Genomic DNA, 14,205 nt, shown 5'->3' with positions numbered 1-14,205 from the left:
TACTTTTGAAAAAGTTTGATTCTATAGCATTGCTCCATATAGTCTTGATTCTATTGTACTATTCAGTAGGGTGCATTTGTAGGTTTTTGGAGACCAGGTGAGTAATGCTTAGAGGTCTTTCCCATACCCTCTTTATGATAAATGTTAATCTGTTTAAATTAGACTCCTATTCATGTAATAAAGTATTTTTAAATATTTATTCATATTTTTCTTTACTAAAATTCTGAGGGCAATTACAGATATTCCCTAAGGATGACCTGTGCTTCTGCCATTAATTTTTCAGGTACTTTGAATTCAAATACTTTTTTTAAATTTTCAGCATGTTTATTATGTTACATTCGAGAGAGATGCAAATATTCATATCATCAGTTGGTTTCAGAGCTGTGATTTCTAAGTTATCTACTCTTTTGGAGCCAGCTTGGGAAATGCTTCAGCTTGGGATCTCTTCATAGATACCAAATCCAATAGAGTGGCTTACCATTTGAAAGCATATTGGAAGGCATGGTGTACGATACTTTATTTCAGTATTAGAGTTATGCTGTTCTAATATCACGTGAATGGATATATATACTGTTAAATGCATTTTGGGATTATAGGTTAAGCAGTCAAACTGAACATACAGCAGGAATGATTGCTTCAAAGTAATTTATGAAAAATAATTACAAGAAACATTCCCTATTTATTCATTCAATCTTCTATCTCATTTTTTTCTCACATGACTTCAATTTGGTTTTTAATTATAGTGCTTGGGATGCTAAATATACTCGTGGAATACTTAAAGATGTGCTAAACATATTCTTGAAAACCACTCCGAAATTCTTAAAAGGCTTGTCTTTCTGTATTATGATGATCTGCTCTCTTTTGCTCAGAGTACCTATAGAAACATCAGTAAAGTGCATGGCAGGTTATCTGAATGGCAGATTATCAAATTTCTGCAAGTGTATGATGGGCTCTGCTATATAATCCTGTTGAAAATTTTTTTTTTTTAAGTCTATTAAAATCACCCTTCTCCACTTTCTCCACTTTTCTTAGAAAATATCTCACTTTAGTTTTTGCTTGGCCGTCAGTAACTTTTAGGAAGTTCAACTTAACTTTCAGGAGTTTTCCTGTGGTCACTTTTAAATCTTCCTTACTGATTGGAAATGTAACATAGTAAAACTTCTGACTTGTCATAGAAAAGTGAAGGTGAAATTTTCTAGAAATGTACAAAGAGTGAAATGTGTTTGTTCACTAATAAATTCTTCATCAGTATATTCTGAAATCTCTTCAATTTTGTTGAAAACAGCATTGATATGTTGGTAGTAACCCACTTCCAATAAAACAGTTAGATGCCATCACTTCTGTTAAGAAGGATCATTGCGTATTATCATGATTAGGTATAATAAACTACTTGGGTCAAGATGAAGTTCTTCGTGTAAGGGCGTGTAAGTTCTTCCTTTCTGCACTGAAGTAATGTGACATAGAGAACTCTGACATTAGTCTGTCTTTGATTAGTAAAAAAAAGTGCCAGTACAGGAAAGGTACAAAACCATTTTCTTTTTATACTTAATAGGTGTCATGCTTAAGAATGTGTGAATCTCAGCAACTTATGTATCGTATCCATTTACTTAAAGGAGGGCACTGTTTTGACACTTCTTTTTGTAAAAATTGCCTTAATCAGTTCAAATTCATAAAATTCACCAGATTTATTCATGTATTCATAACAATTATTTTGTCACAAACCAGTTATGCTCTCTGCTAGGAAACAGTTTCAAATCGTCTGTGGACTTTGCAATATGTCAGGATATTTCAATTTTATACAAACATTGAAAATGAGGTATCTGTAGAAAAATGAAGATTAGTATTCTGCATGTTCTTACTAGGAAGATAAGAATTCAATAATTAATTCAGCTAAACTTCACAATAGAAGTCTTTGATGTATTTTTCCATATGTTTGTTGTTTTTTTAAATGTTTCTTTGTTTTGTTCCTTCCTTCCTTCATGTGCTTACTGTTCTATGCAAAATAAAAAACATGTTGAAGAATGAGCACTTCAGGGTTCTTGTATTGATTTAAAAAAAACCCAAACAAACAAACTTGAAAGTAACTTCAATCTAGTGCAAAACATCTGGGGTTTTTGTTTTTTCTGGGCTCAGTCAAAAATGCATGTAAGAATCAGGTTCGAGGTTTAAGTGAGAAACTTTGGGCGTTCAGGGATGCTGGACGGTAACATACCAGAGCTTGAAAAAAATCTTGTGACTTCTGTAGCTCTGCCCCCAACTCTGTTAACTACTAAGGTTACAATAATAACGATACATAGAAACTTAACTCTAATTATTTAAGTTTAATGTGTGAACACTGAATAAACAACTGGCTTTCCCAGTTCTGGGGGAAGAAAGATTTACTCTGTCCATTTTTAGTTCAAAAACAGTTCCCAAAAGATGCAGCTTTCTTTAATGTAAATAATTTTGTGTGATTTTTTTGCTTCAAACTCTATGAATAAATGTCTGCTTCGTTCTTATGCCAATCTTTACAATCATATTATGAAATGTCATTTTACATACTCGTACATGATCTGTCTAGCTTATCTAGAAGGTGTTCTGTAGTACAAATCTGTTGAGTTTATTTTACTATTGAGTGTCCAGTAAGTGTAAATATTTTTCCAGCGTTCTGTTCAGCTATTCTTATGGAAAGAATTAAACAATTTGCGTAGTTCAGGTCCAGAATAAGTATATTGAATCAGGGAAGCAGTGTTATGATGTATTTTTAAATGGCACACTAAGCTGTACTTGCGTTTGAAGCTGTAAGCATTCTTATTCAGCGGTTTTCAATAATCACAGTTGTTAAAGTTCTTGTTAACTTGTTTATTTTATTGAATATATTTGCTTTTCAACAGTGTGTGCTGTACTTATGGGTCCTGAAAATACTCTACCCAAACACATTATTTCTTTTGAGAGGCAACCATGAATGCAGACATCTAACAGAATATTTTACCTTTAAGCAAGAATGTAAGTACTGTCCAAGAACGTAAAATCAGCTTACTTCCAATCTGCTGATCTTTGTTCAGCTATCTTGTTTTGCTGCAGAGATTCTTTTCTCTATCTTTAATTAAGGTCTTGCAAACGTTTTGAACCCACTGACCTCTCTAGAATTGTTTGCAGCTGTTAAGTGTGGTGTTGGTGTGTAAGTGCATGGAAGACTGGTGTCAGTAAAGGTACATTTTGGAGTAAATTTTGATGTACCAATGGTATTTTTAAAATCTTCGAGAGGAGAAGGTTATTTTAAATAAAGCACAGACAAGGGCTAGGTCTGCACTTTCAATTTTTGCGGTCTTGACTGTTACCAGGAGCTTGAAGTAACTTATTGACAGCATTGCGAAGCTAGCAGGAGAACCCTACTGCTGCTGTAATTTTTTGATTTAGAGAAGTGATTTTAACTATACTAGAGTAAGATTGCTCTTTTGCTAATGGAAGCTGCTCCTCCATTTGGAGATTTGTAAATATAGATTCTTTGATCAGTGGTTCAGTTGTCCTAGTAAAACTTTCTTTGATGTAGATAAAAGTGATGTAATAGAATCTACAGGCTGTTCTTGACTTTTCATTCTAATGAGAACACCACAAACTTCACAGTGATATTTGATTTACTAAGGTATACTGTGTAATTGTATAACACAAAACAGTTCTCTGATTTTTTTTTAAAAAACAAAAATGCTTTCTCCGTACTTGAGACAACAGAAGAAGAAATGAAAAAAGTTTATAGTTTTGAAAGAGTATGTGTTGGAGTTATACTTATTGTGCTGTGTGGATATTTTCGCTTGTACGTATCTTTTGTTTAGGGTTGTTTTTTAAAGTACTCAGTTCATGAGATTGTCTCTTAAATTTAAGAACCGTTATATATTTTTTTCATCTAATGTGGTGTTCTTAATGTTTTTTTTTTTCCCCAGGTAAAATCAAATACTCAGAAAGAGTCTATGATGCTTGTATGGAAGCTTTTGATTGCCTCCCTCTTGCTGCCCTTTTAAATCAACAGTTTCTTTGTGTTCATGGTGGACTTTCACCAGAAATAAACACACTAGATGACATTAGGAGAGTGAGTATTTTATATATTTGAAAATAAGTGAGAATATGAAGATGCTATACAAAGTCATGTTTGTGAAATTGTCAGTGTACTGTTTTCTCATCTTGTCTCTTTTGGAAGTGTAATTCGGGAACTGAAAAATAGACTAGGAGTTTTTAGCTGTGATAATACTTAATCTATCTAGTGCATTTTTCATTAGGAGATTTCATTGGCACAGTTGGGATTGTTACAAAACACACACACAAAAATTATGAAGTCCACCAAGTTTCCTGAGACACGCAGATATGTGTAGGGAGCTTCATATTCAGTCTGTATAGCGCTTAGTATTTCTTACTAGATAAAAACTAGAACTCTCCTGGCTATCAGGACTGAGATGATAAAAGTTAACTGTAGTCTTAAAATCAGTTGATATATCAAACATCCTGTAAGTCCTATAAAATAAGTGGTAGGCTGTGGGTATTTTTAGTGAGCATTTTTAGTTTGGGTATTTTTATGTGACAGTGCACTTCCCTTAAACTGGTTTATTACTCTGCTGATCACGTGGAATTTTTTATTTTTGAAAGAGGCTGTGAAGTTGCAGCACTTACTAGAAATTCAGATTGTTATTTAAAATTGGAAATTTGGTAGGCATTTGATTAACAGCTGTGGAATGCTTCTCGTTGTAGTAAATGTGCTGAATGACTGTATCGGTAAGAAGGATGAAAACAAGTTTTAAAAATGGAACAATAGGAACTAAATATTCAGTAGCGTGCAATTTGAAGGGAAGGAGATTGTGATGACATCACGAATATCTGACTGTTTTTAATAAATTGATTTTAACTTGCATGGAATGCTGATGGCAAGTGAAGATCAGATGAAAATGTTCAAGCTTAAGTGCTTTTTTTGCACACTACTTTTTGACTTATTTCAGTTAACTTAGCTGACATCTTGACTACAATACTTGTCTCTTTTCAGAAAAGTAGTACTGATTACTTAAGTTTTAGGAAGCTAGCATGGAGTGTGACAGGAGTGATGTTTTAGTCTTGGAACTTATTTTCAAAATTTGGGTTATTCAGTATGGAATAAAAAAATCATCAGTTGCGTGAGAAATACAGCCACCCTCCGGTTACGTGGAATCTCTGTCTTCCCTTGGTCATCGCTAGTTATGTTGTGCCTCTGTAGGAGGGAAGGAGTGGGAGGGAAGAATGCTCTGTCTGGTGCTGAGCCAGCTGCACAAGTGACTTTCTTGTGGTTTTCAAAGCTTCCGGGTTTGCCTTTAGTCATATCTTTTGTCATTTCTGAAATTTTAGAAGAAACTGGTAATATCAAAGTAGTTCTACTGAGGAAACAACTTCTGAAGAGACAAAACATTTCCTTGTGCAAGGCTTCTTGAACAGATGGGTCTTACACAACTTAAGTAGTGCACCCCCTTCTACAAAGATCTAGCTGCTTTAAAATCTTGTATGGCTGAGAGCTTTTGCCAAGATATGCCAGTATTTCTTCCCCATGAAAGGTGATGTTATCTGTAATGGGTCAGTTGTCATCTCTGAGTCAGCGGTCATCCATGTACTATTTTCTCTACGCCTATGGAAAGAAGAAAACTGTGTGTATTTAGGTATCTTCTTCGTTAAAGGTGCAATAGCAAATATTTCAATGGGGTAAGAATAGATCATTGTTTTACGTGCAGTGGTGTAGTTAGTTACAGAACTTTTATGAGTATTCTGTTTTTAGATAATCAGAGCAAGATCTCTAGTAAAGTGGTCTTGGTATAATTGATTCCTTTGAATAAGATGACTTTTTTCCCATGTTTTGCAATTTCTTTCACAATCTAATGAAGGAAATGCTATTTTCAGTATACTTCTAATACCAGAAAAATATAGTGAAAAGGAGCTATTCTTTTGCATTGTAAATTTTTGTTCACAAAAGAGGTTGGTCTTCATTGTTTTTAACGATATGTAAAGGCAGAATCTTCTGAGGCATGTGTGTTCGGATTGCAGTCCACAAAATTCTGTTTGTTGTAATGATTCTTTCTGTCGTTAATGTGAATTCACATTATTATACTTCCTACAGTAAATTGTGATATTGGAGGCTATGAATGGAGAGAATGAGATAAAAGGTTGAGGCTCTACAGAAGTATTCTTTCACAGGAAATCTACTTGTTGCATTTGGCTTGGAATTGATTTAAGTATAAATTTTATGATCCCTGCAAGATTAGCTCTGCTAGTTTGATATTCATGATGAACTTAGACTACAGTGAATAGAGCTCATTATTAGTTTTTATTATTAGAGCTCATTACTAGTTTTTTAAATGGGCCTACTATAGAAGATTTAATGTACAAATTAAGAGCTATAAAAATCTTTAAAAACTAAAAAAAGTTGTGTTCCTATTGGCGAGTTGTGGAAGTTAAAAATTAAAATAGCGGCATTTGTTTTCACAATATGTATGTAGAAATATTTTAAAAGCGCCTCATCTGAAAGGATCAAAAACATTTTACAAACCCTCTACACGTAAGTTTGGAATCAGTTTCAGTTTGTTGAGTGAGAGTGTAACATGCGTGCTGTCCAGTAGCTCATACCAACATTTTGTAAATTTGAACAGGAAGTGAAATACAATTTTTGAAACTGAACTGGCAAACATAAATTCCTGCTTCAGTTATTTTCTTGGGAATTGTTTAATTAGGTGTGACTGATCAAATACAGGAGTTTCATCACCGTAACTGGGAGTCTTCTTACCTTTACTGCTCCTCTTATTTAGTGTGTGCAAATAACAGTGCTGCTCCATCACTAGAGGGTTTTGTTACCCATTGTGGATTTTCAAAAGCTGAAAGATAAAACAGAATCTGTGAGCATTGTTATAGAAACTTATACTTGTAGCGTAGTTTTGAATAAGCACTTTCCTGGTTCTCCTGTTCTTTGTTCCTTCTCTGAGAGGTGTGAATGTGTCCTCTGTGTTTTGCTAGGTGCATCTGGAAATCAAAGCCATTTCTGTTATGAGTAGTAACAGCTAAAGGATATTTGGTTTCAGCTTAAAAGGTAAATAGTTTGTTCAAAGAAAACTTGGAGATTTTAGGTGAGGCTGGAAGAAATAATAAGTTTATACATAAGTGGAACAAGGCATGTGGGGGCCTATTTCAAAAAAGAAGCTCTAGATGTCAGAGAGAAGGAAGAACTATGTCCTTAATTTGATTTTATAGTATATAAATATTGATGGCCCACTATGTTTTTTATCTTCTCTTACTGTATTTCTGGTTTTCTTACCATCTTTTCTATTATTTGAGTTCCATTTCTCTTTTTTTACCTCTCCCTCTCATCAGTTTTATTGGTTGCTGTCCTGTTGTATCCCTTTTCTGAATTTACCAGGTCTTTTGAACTGACTTGGACTGTTTCAAAGGCTGGAAGGTCAGCTTATTTCACTTACAAATATTACACTAAAGAGTAGAATGATGCGACAGGAGAAGAAAATGGTAGAAACGGAGATGGAGTGTGTTTACTAGTGCGATGATACAAATATGACACTGTAGTGAGGCACATTCCAGTTCTAGAGCAAATATTAACCTGTGCAAAATTCTGTGTACCTTGTGCAGAGCGAGAGAGAACTAAGAAGCATAAATTGAATAAAAGGTGCCACTGTGACAAGGCCTTAACTTGTATCACATTACAGATGAAAATAAACATATTCAAAGTTTTTTTGGGAAATAATGCGAAGGAATCAAACGTATTCTGGAAAAACACTTTGGAAAGCCACTTTGATAATTGGATTGTAGTTTTTGGTTTTTTGTTTCTTTGATCTCAGTCTTGGAGTGAATTTGAAAGGTTTGGAAGTCAGGTAAATTTAGTTAAGGGGTAATGCTGTCAGCCTGGCTTGTACTTTTACATATGTTTCTATCCGTGTAAGGCTACTTCAGGATGAAACATAAGCTTGTGTGTTTATATATATGAAATTCTGTATTGTATATCGCTTCTGATGAACGCAACATTTATAAATGTACGGCAGTGTTGTCAGAATTGGTCTTTGAACCTTTTTTGGTTGGTTGGTTGGTTTTAAAGAATCATCTGGTAACTTTTGGAAAAGGCGCTATTAGTGGCTTGGCAGCTGCTCCATAGCTGCATTAGAGCTTGGCCTATGCTGATAGTGCAAGATGTTTTCAAATTAAATAGGTGATATAAAATGTCCCTTTTATATGTTGGAGAATATTACCCACTTATACAAGTGTGATATATGAATCATAGCTTTTATAAACAGTCAAGGTAATTGTATAATTTTACAGGCCTTCCTGGTTTACTAACAAAAGTTCTTATTTAAGACAGGTGGTCTTTGCCAACACGTGGAGGCATAAGCATCTGGTGTAAGAAAGGAATCACAGCTCTAAACAGGATAGGCTGTCAACTCCAAGAAGAAATTCTGTGTAAATGCAATTTCTGCATCATGAAATCTTTTGTCAGTATTGTTGACATTCAGGAAGGTGATTTAAACCTACATGAATGAAATGATTATTTTTACTGGCATAAGCTCATTTCCAGTAGATGGCAGCTTTCATAGTAGCTGTATCAGTAAAACCTAACCAGAAAAATTACTGCAAGTTTGTCTCTAATTTCTGAGAAGCTGCAAGTTTGGGAAACCTTGAGTAATCTGATTTTTGTCCTCTGAAGCTCATTTACACAAATGTTATGATTGTGTGACACATGTCTATCAACTTAGAGAAGTTGCTTAGTTAATCTCATTTATCCTGCCAAGACACTTGCTGAAACAAAATCCTAAGAATGGTGATTCTAAGCTCAGTACTGAAGAAGGAGGGAAGGGTCCGGATAAGACTACAGAACTCTTAAGAGAGAGTGAGACTTGTGTTACTGATTTACAACAAACAGTCTTATTTAACTTGTTTGTGTTAAAACACACAGTTTTATTTACTTGTCTGTGATATTAGGGTTTCATTAGTAAAACACATTGAAATATATAATTTTCTGTTAAAAGATAAAATAAAATTGTGTATATTTAATAAAGGAGAAGTACCCTGTACTTGTTCCATTTTTGTCGGTGGCAATCCATCTCTTCCTACTCTTATGCATTCTAATGGGGGCACTACTGGAATTCTATCTTTATAATGCTTTACTTCCTTTCTGTGATTTGCTGAAATTTCCTTTTCTTTGGCTATATATATAAGATGACTGCCATTTTTCACTGGCCTGCACATGGTTTTTAGGGCTTTACTATGTAATAATACTCAGGAAAATTAGGACAGATTAGTTAAAACCATTGTCTGTAATTCAAGTATATGAAGCTTCTGTGAAGGTGCTTTTTCTTCGAATGTAAAGTAATTGTAATTTGCTATACCTTAATCTACCTCCAAGGCTTTGCTACTTCTGGATTTTGAGCATCCATGTGGAGGAATGGTGCAATTTCATTTAGTAGGCTTGACTTCGTAATGCATAGGAATTAATTTATATTTAAATATCTTAAGGTACGTATTAAAAAATATGCTACCTGTATCTGATAAACACCTTAAGTAGTGATTCTTAACCTAAAATAAAATTGTCTTGTTCTCAATTACCTTAATCTTGTTTAGAAATAAATTAAGCTAATTTGGATTGAGATTCTGTTTTGCCACAGTCACAGCCTATTCACAAATAGTTAATCAGTAACAAGTATTTTGAATTAACTTATGTGCTTTGTTAACTTTTGCTGGTATCCTTATGTAGAGAAACCCTTAAGTTTCTTGTTCTGATTTGATGTATGCAGTCTGGGTTGAATAGAATGTAGTGACATTTCCTTAAATTTTGAGATGTCTTGAGAAACGTGCCAGTTGGTAGTCTGATGTTCTGTCTAGTGAAGGAGACACTAATCTGATGTGTATGTAAGTATAATTACTTTTTGCAAGCAGACCTCCATACTTTGCTACATTACTGTTCTGAATGCTATGAGAAGGTAATTTGGGAGGGAGGTGTATAGCTTCCAGCAACTGAAAATTTTGATTTGTAACCTCTTCTTCTATTCCTTTGCCCAAAGTCATAAGGAAAATCCTTGAAGAATCAGTCAACAGAAAATTTCTTAGAAATGCTTTCTAGACTTTCAGCCTTCTATAATTGCAAGAAACATCAATCAGCAAACAATTGGATCTTCCTTGTATAAATGCTTCAGTTAGTTCCTGGGCCCAAATTTATTGCTGGAGGTTTAGAAACTTGATGGTTTAATCTACAGAAATTCAGGTACTTGCAGAAGTTGATGGACTGACTTCTTCAATCTGGAAGAAATATTCCGTGCTGGCTTTATCATCCAGTGTGGGAAATGTTAAACCACTGAATTTCTAATATGGAATAAATCCCAACAACACCTTCAGTTAATACCTGCCTTGCCATTACCTGGCAGGAATTTGTAAAGATCTGGACCTCTCCACTTATGTTACAGGTGGCAGCCTCGGGAGCTCTGATTTTCCAGGGCATGAGAGAGCTTGGCACTACTGCTGGTTCCATATTTGAATGGATTCCTATGGACCGTTAGACTCTAATTCACCAGGTGCTCACCAAACCTCCCTTCGAACCTGTCATGAAGAGTTAAGTGTTCTCTAGTACCATCAAAGTCATCTTCTTTGATATGGGAGGTAAAGTGAGATTAACGCACTGTCCATCAAAGAACTGTTCCTACATTTCTTGGATAAAATCATCTTGTGAAAAAACTCCAGCTACATAAAGGTCAAATAAACTTTACATTGAATTCGGGATATCTGATTTCGTTTTTGGAGCATCAGAGATTGATTGAATGTTACCTAAACAGGGTATTTTCCTTTTGCGTTACCAAATGCTCTCTCCTCCTTCCCTCTGTCCCTTTTTGCTGTGGTTCCTAGGAAAATAACAGGCTGCTAAAGCAAGTGTTTCCAAGTGGATATCTGTAAAGAAATATCTAGAGAAAAGAGAGAGGAGAAGGGAGGGGAAAAAAAAAAAGACATTTCTAAAAAGGCTTGTGGCCCATTCCACCAGGGCCATAGCTGAGAAATAAAGCCTATATGACAAATGTCTACGCACAGCTAAGTTAGTCATCTCTTCATTACATTGCTAAACAATCCATTATGGAGATGGGTGTTTTATTTTTTTGTTTTGTTTTGTTTTGTTTGATGGTGTATTTAGTCTGTTCTAATCAGTGCTAATTGTTCATGGTTTCTTTTATCAAACCTGTTTCCTATACCATTTCTCTTTGCTAATTCCTGGTAGTGACTCCAGATTGGTAGATATGGCATGTGCATGAAAAAAGGACCATTTTGTTCCTTGTCTGTAAACTGATCTTCTTAGATTATACATATCCATCAGTCTGGCATTCATCTGCCTTCTTCTTAGAACTAATAAATCTTACTGCTTTTGACAGGTTTAGTTCTTTTGGCTTCTGGCCAAAAGGAGGAGGATGGAAAGGAGGAATGAGGAGGAAAGGAAAAAAATACAGAACCAACTTCTCTTTGATATGGTTGGGATTTATTCTGTAAACACCTGGTATTGATGGATAAGTAATGTAACAAATATGTAAAATTTACTTATTTACTATTCAAATAATCTTTGTGCTGTTGCTTTTTCTCAAACAGTTAGATAGATTCAAAGAGCCTCCAGCATTTGGACCAATGTGTGATTTACTGTGGTCAGATCCTTCAGAAGATTTTGGAAATGAAAATTCGCAAGAGCACTTCAGTCACAATACAGTCAGAGGGTGCTCCTACTTTTATAGGTAGGAGTAGGCTAGGTTTCATTTGATGTTTTAATACTAAGCCTTGCTCCGTGTTTTTAGAGACTTTCTTTTACTCATAATTGTTTCCATTTCACAGCTATCCAGCAGTTTGTGAATTTTTGCAAAATAATAATTTGTTGTCAATCATTAGAGCACATGAAGCACAAGATGCAGGGTAAGTACTTTGTGTCCTTCAAGAGATTATTCAAAATGTAAAATAAAAATTAACTGTTTATTGCTGTATGATGTAAAATAATCTGTTTGGTTTTACAGTTATAGAATGTACAGGAAAAGTCAAACTACAGGGTTCCCGTCATTAATAACAATTTTTTCAGCACCTAATTACCTTGATGTCTACAATAATAAAGGTAAGAACTTGTTATTGAAAAAACCCTGCATATAATACTAAAATAAAAATGTGATATTAAAATAAAAACGTCTTGCTAAATAAGTCATATAGTATCAACAACTTGTTGCCAGGTAAGAAATTAGGGGACAAAAATTCCCTGAATAAAAGTTGTATTATTAAAAAGCACACATAACATAAATCATGATCTCTTATAAAAGTACCCTGCAGCAAAAGTATGGGCGAAAGGTGTCTTTGTAAAAACTGATGCTGTTCAGTATTTTTGAGTGTATCACCTGGTGTTTTCCAGTCAGGCAAGGCATTCATGTGCTGTGAGTAATTCACTTCTCTGATTGTCTTTAGTTTGTGAGCTAAGTAAGGAAGTGAGGCATTGTGGTGAGCGATCTGTGCACGACGTAGTTTGTGTTGTGCATTATGACATCTGAGAGTCTTTTAATTGTGGACGGAGAAAAGTACATGCTTACTGCTTGTTCTTTTGATGAAGAAAGTTAACAAACAAACAAAAAAAATCACAACAGGTCAACAGGTAGTCACTGGGAAGAAAATGAGATACGGGGAAGATGTCAAGTTTTGTGACATTACAAGGTTCATAATGGGTATGTTTAGGAAATCAGGGAAGAGCAAATGCTGATCTAGATACTGATCACCTTTGGAAATGCTGGTTGGGAGGTGTCAGACAGAAGGAATTCATTTTTGCCCGTACTCTGTTTAAGATAAAGCTATAGTGTAAGATTGCATAGGAGAAGCTTGCTTAATAGTGTGGAGAAGGAGTTACGAGTTAAAATTATAGAGGAGAGCTTAATGCGAATGGATGTCATCCGGAGATTAGAGCAGAAGTTCAAGAACAGAAATAATTGAGCAAAAATAAAGCCTGCTGAAATGCATGGCATTCAAGTATGCGATGAGTGAATGATCTCCAGGTGTTCAAATAGTGTTCCTTTGAAACCAAGACCTGTTTCCTAAATTCAGTATATTGTGTTTCCTCTTTCCCTTTCCTCCTTCCCTCGCCCACCCGTCTCCCAAGAGAAAAACCCCGTTCAACCCACACCACTTATGTAGAATGATAAACTGTATAGAGGGAAAGATGAGTTGCTGCTGCTATTTGTACTAGTTGTAAAGGAGAAAAAAAATAGCTTCAACTGACTTTTTCCTCTTTTTCATCGTCTCTATGGGTATTGATTTTTAGGAATCCTTTTTACCTATCAGATGTTCCCAGTGCAGTGCAAGTATAAGTATGGAAATATGTGGTCATCATCTATTTAGCTTTAGAATGCTGCTGTTTTTTCTACTTTGTTTCTCTGTGCTTCCCCTTCTAGATTTCCGTGGGTTTATTGCTCTCTGTACGAAAGGCAGTCGCACAATCCAGGCTTACAAGAAAGTAATTGTGGAAAGACATATAACAGGAATAAAACCTGAACCTGGTTATACTGCTGTTTTGAGTTAGGATTTTGTTAAAGTTGCTGAAACCACACCTTTTCATGACCTTTTTAAATCTGTGTTCATTAGTGCCCTATTTTAGAGTAGTACAAAACTATACTGGCACTTAACAGTACTTTAAACGTCAACATTTGCAATAAAATATAACCCAAAGTTCTCCATTAGAGATCTGTTCTGTAAATACCATGGAAAAAAAGAGAATGGCATATCTCTGGGTATATTTGTGGTACTTACTAGTTTTAAACGTTCTTTCTGAAATGTCTGAATTTTATTGTAGCTGCTGTATTAAAATATGAAAACAATGTGATGAATATTCGTCAGTTCAATTGTTCCCCTCATCCTTACTGGCTACCAAATTTTATGGATGTTTTCACGTGGTCATTGCCATTTGTTGGAGAAAAAGGTAGGCAATAGTTGTACGTCAGTGAATTTCTTTACTATTTCTCCCAGTTTGATGTTATTGGGAGGATTTTTAGTGAAAATGGGATCTGTTTGTCTTTACGAGGCAGGCTTCCTCGGACGCTTGATTACAAGAGGATTTGGTAGAATTATTGGATTGTGTTTTGGAGGTTTTTTGGCAAGTGAAGATGCCATTTCTGAGAAAGGATAGATTGAAGTACAACCTGTTCTTTAGCTTTTGGTTGTTTTGTTCACCCTTTTCAG

At 34.9% G+C, this 14,205-nt stretch overlaps 1 protein-coding gene across 5 annotated transcripts in view; it reads left to right on the top strand.

The window, feature by feature from the left end:
* PPP3CB (protein phosphatase 3 catalytic subunit beta) overlaps positions 1–14,205 on the top strand; it is a 48,263-nt gene that overhangs the window by 16,528 nt on the left and 17,530 nt on the right. For all 5 annotated transcript variants that reach the window (XM_068950368.1, XM_068950371.1, XM_068950369.1 and 2 more), the window contains exons 4-9: positions 2,874–2,985; positions 3,921–4,066; positions 11,599–11,738; positions 11,836–11,913; positions 12,012–12,106; positions 13,820–13,945. In XM_068950368.1, coding sequence (XP_068806469.1) covers positions 2,874–2,985; positions 3,921–4,066; positions 11,599–11,738; positions 11,836–11,913; positions 12,012–12,106; positions 13,820–13,945 — 697 coding nt within the window. The remainder of the gene's footprint in view (positions 1–2,873; positions 2,986–3,920; positions 4,067–11,598; positions 11,739–11,835; positions 11,914–12,011; positions 12,107–13,819; positions 13,946–14,205) is intronic.

The sequence above is a fragment of the Struthio camelus genome, chromosome 7 (assembly GCF_040807025.1).
Source record: "Struthio camelus isolate bStrCam1 chromosome 7, bStrCam1.hap1, whole genome shotgun sequence".
Classification (NCBI taxonomy): domain Eukaryota; kingdom Metazoa; phylum Chordata; class Aves; order Struthioniformes; family Struthionidae; genus Struthio; species Struthio camelus.
This window is presented reverse-complemented; position numbering and strand designations above follow the sequence as displayed.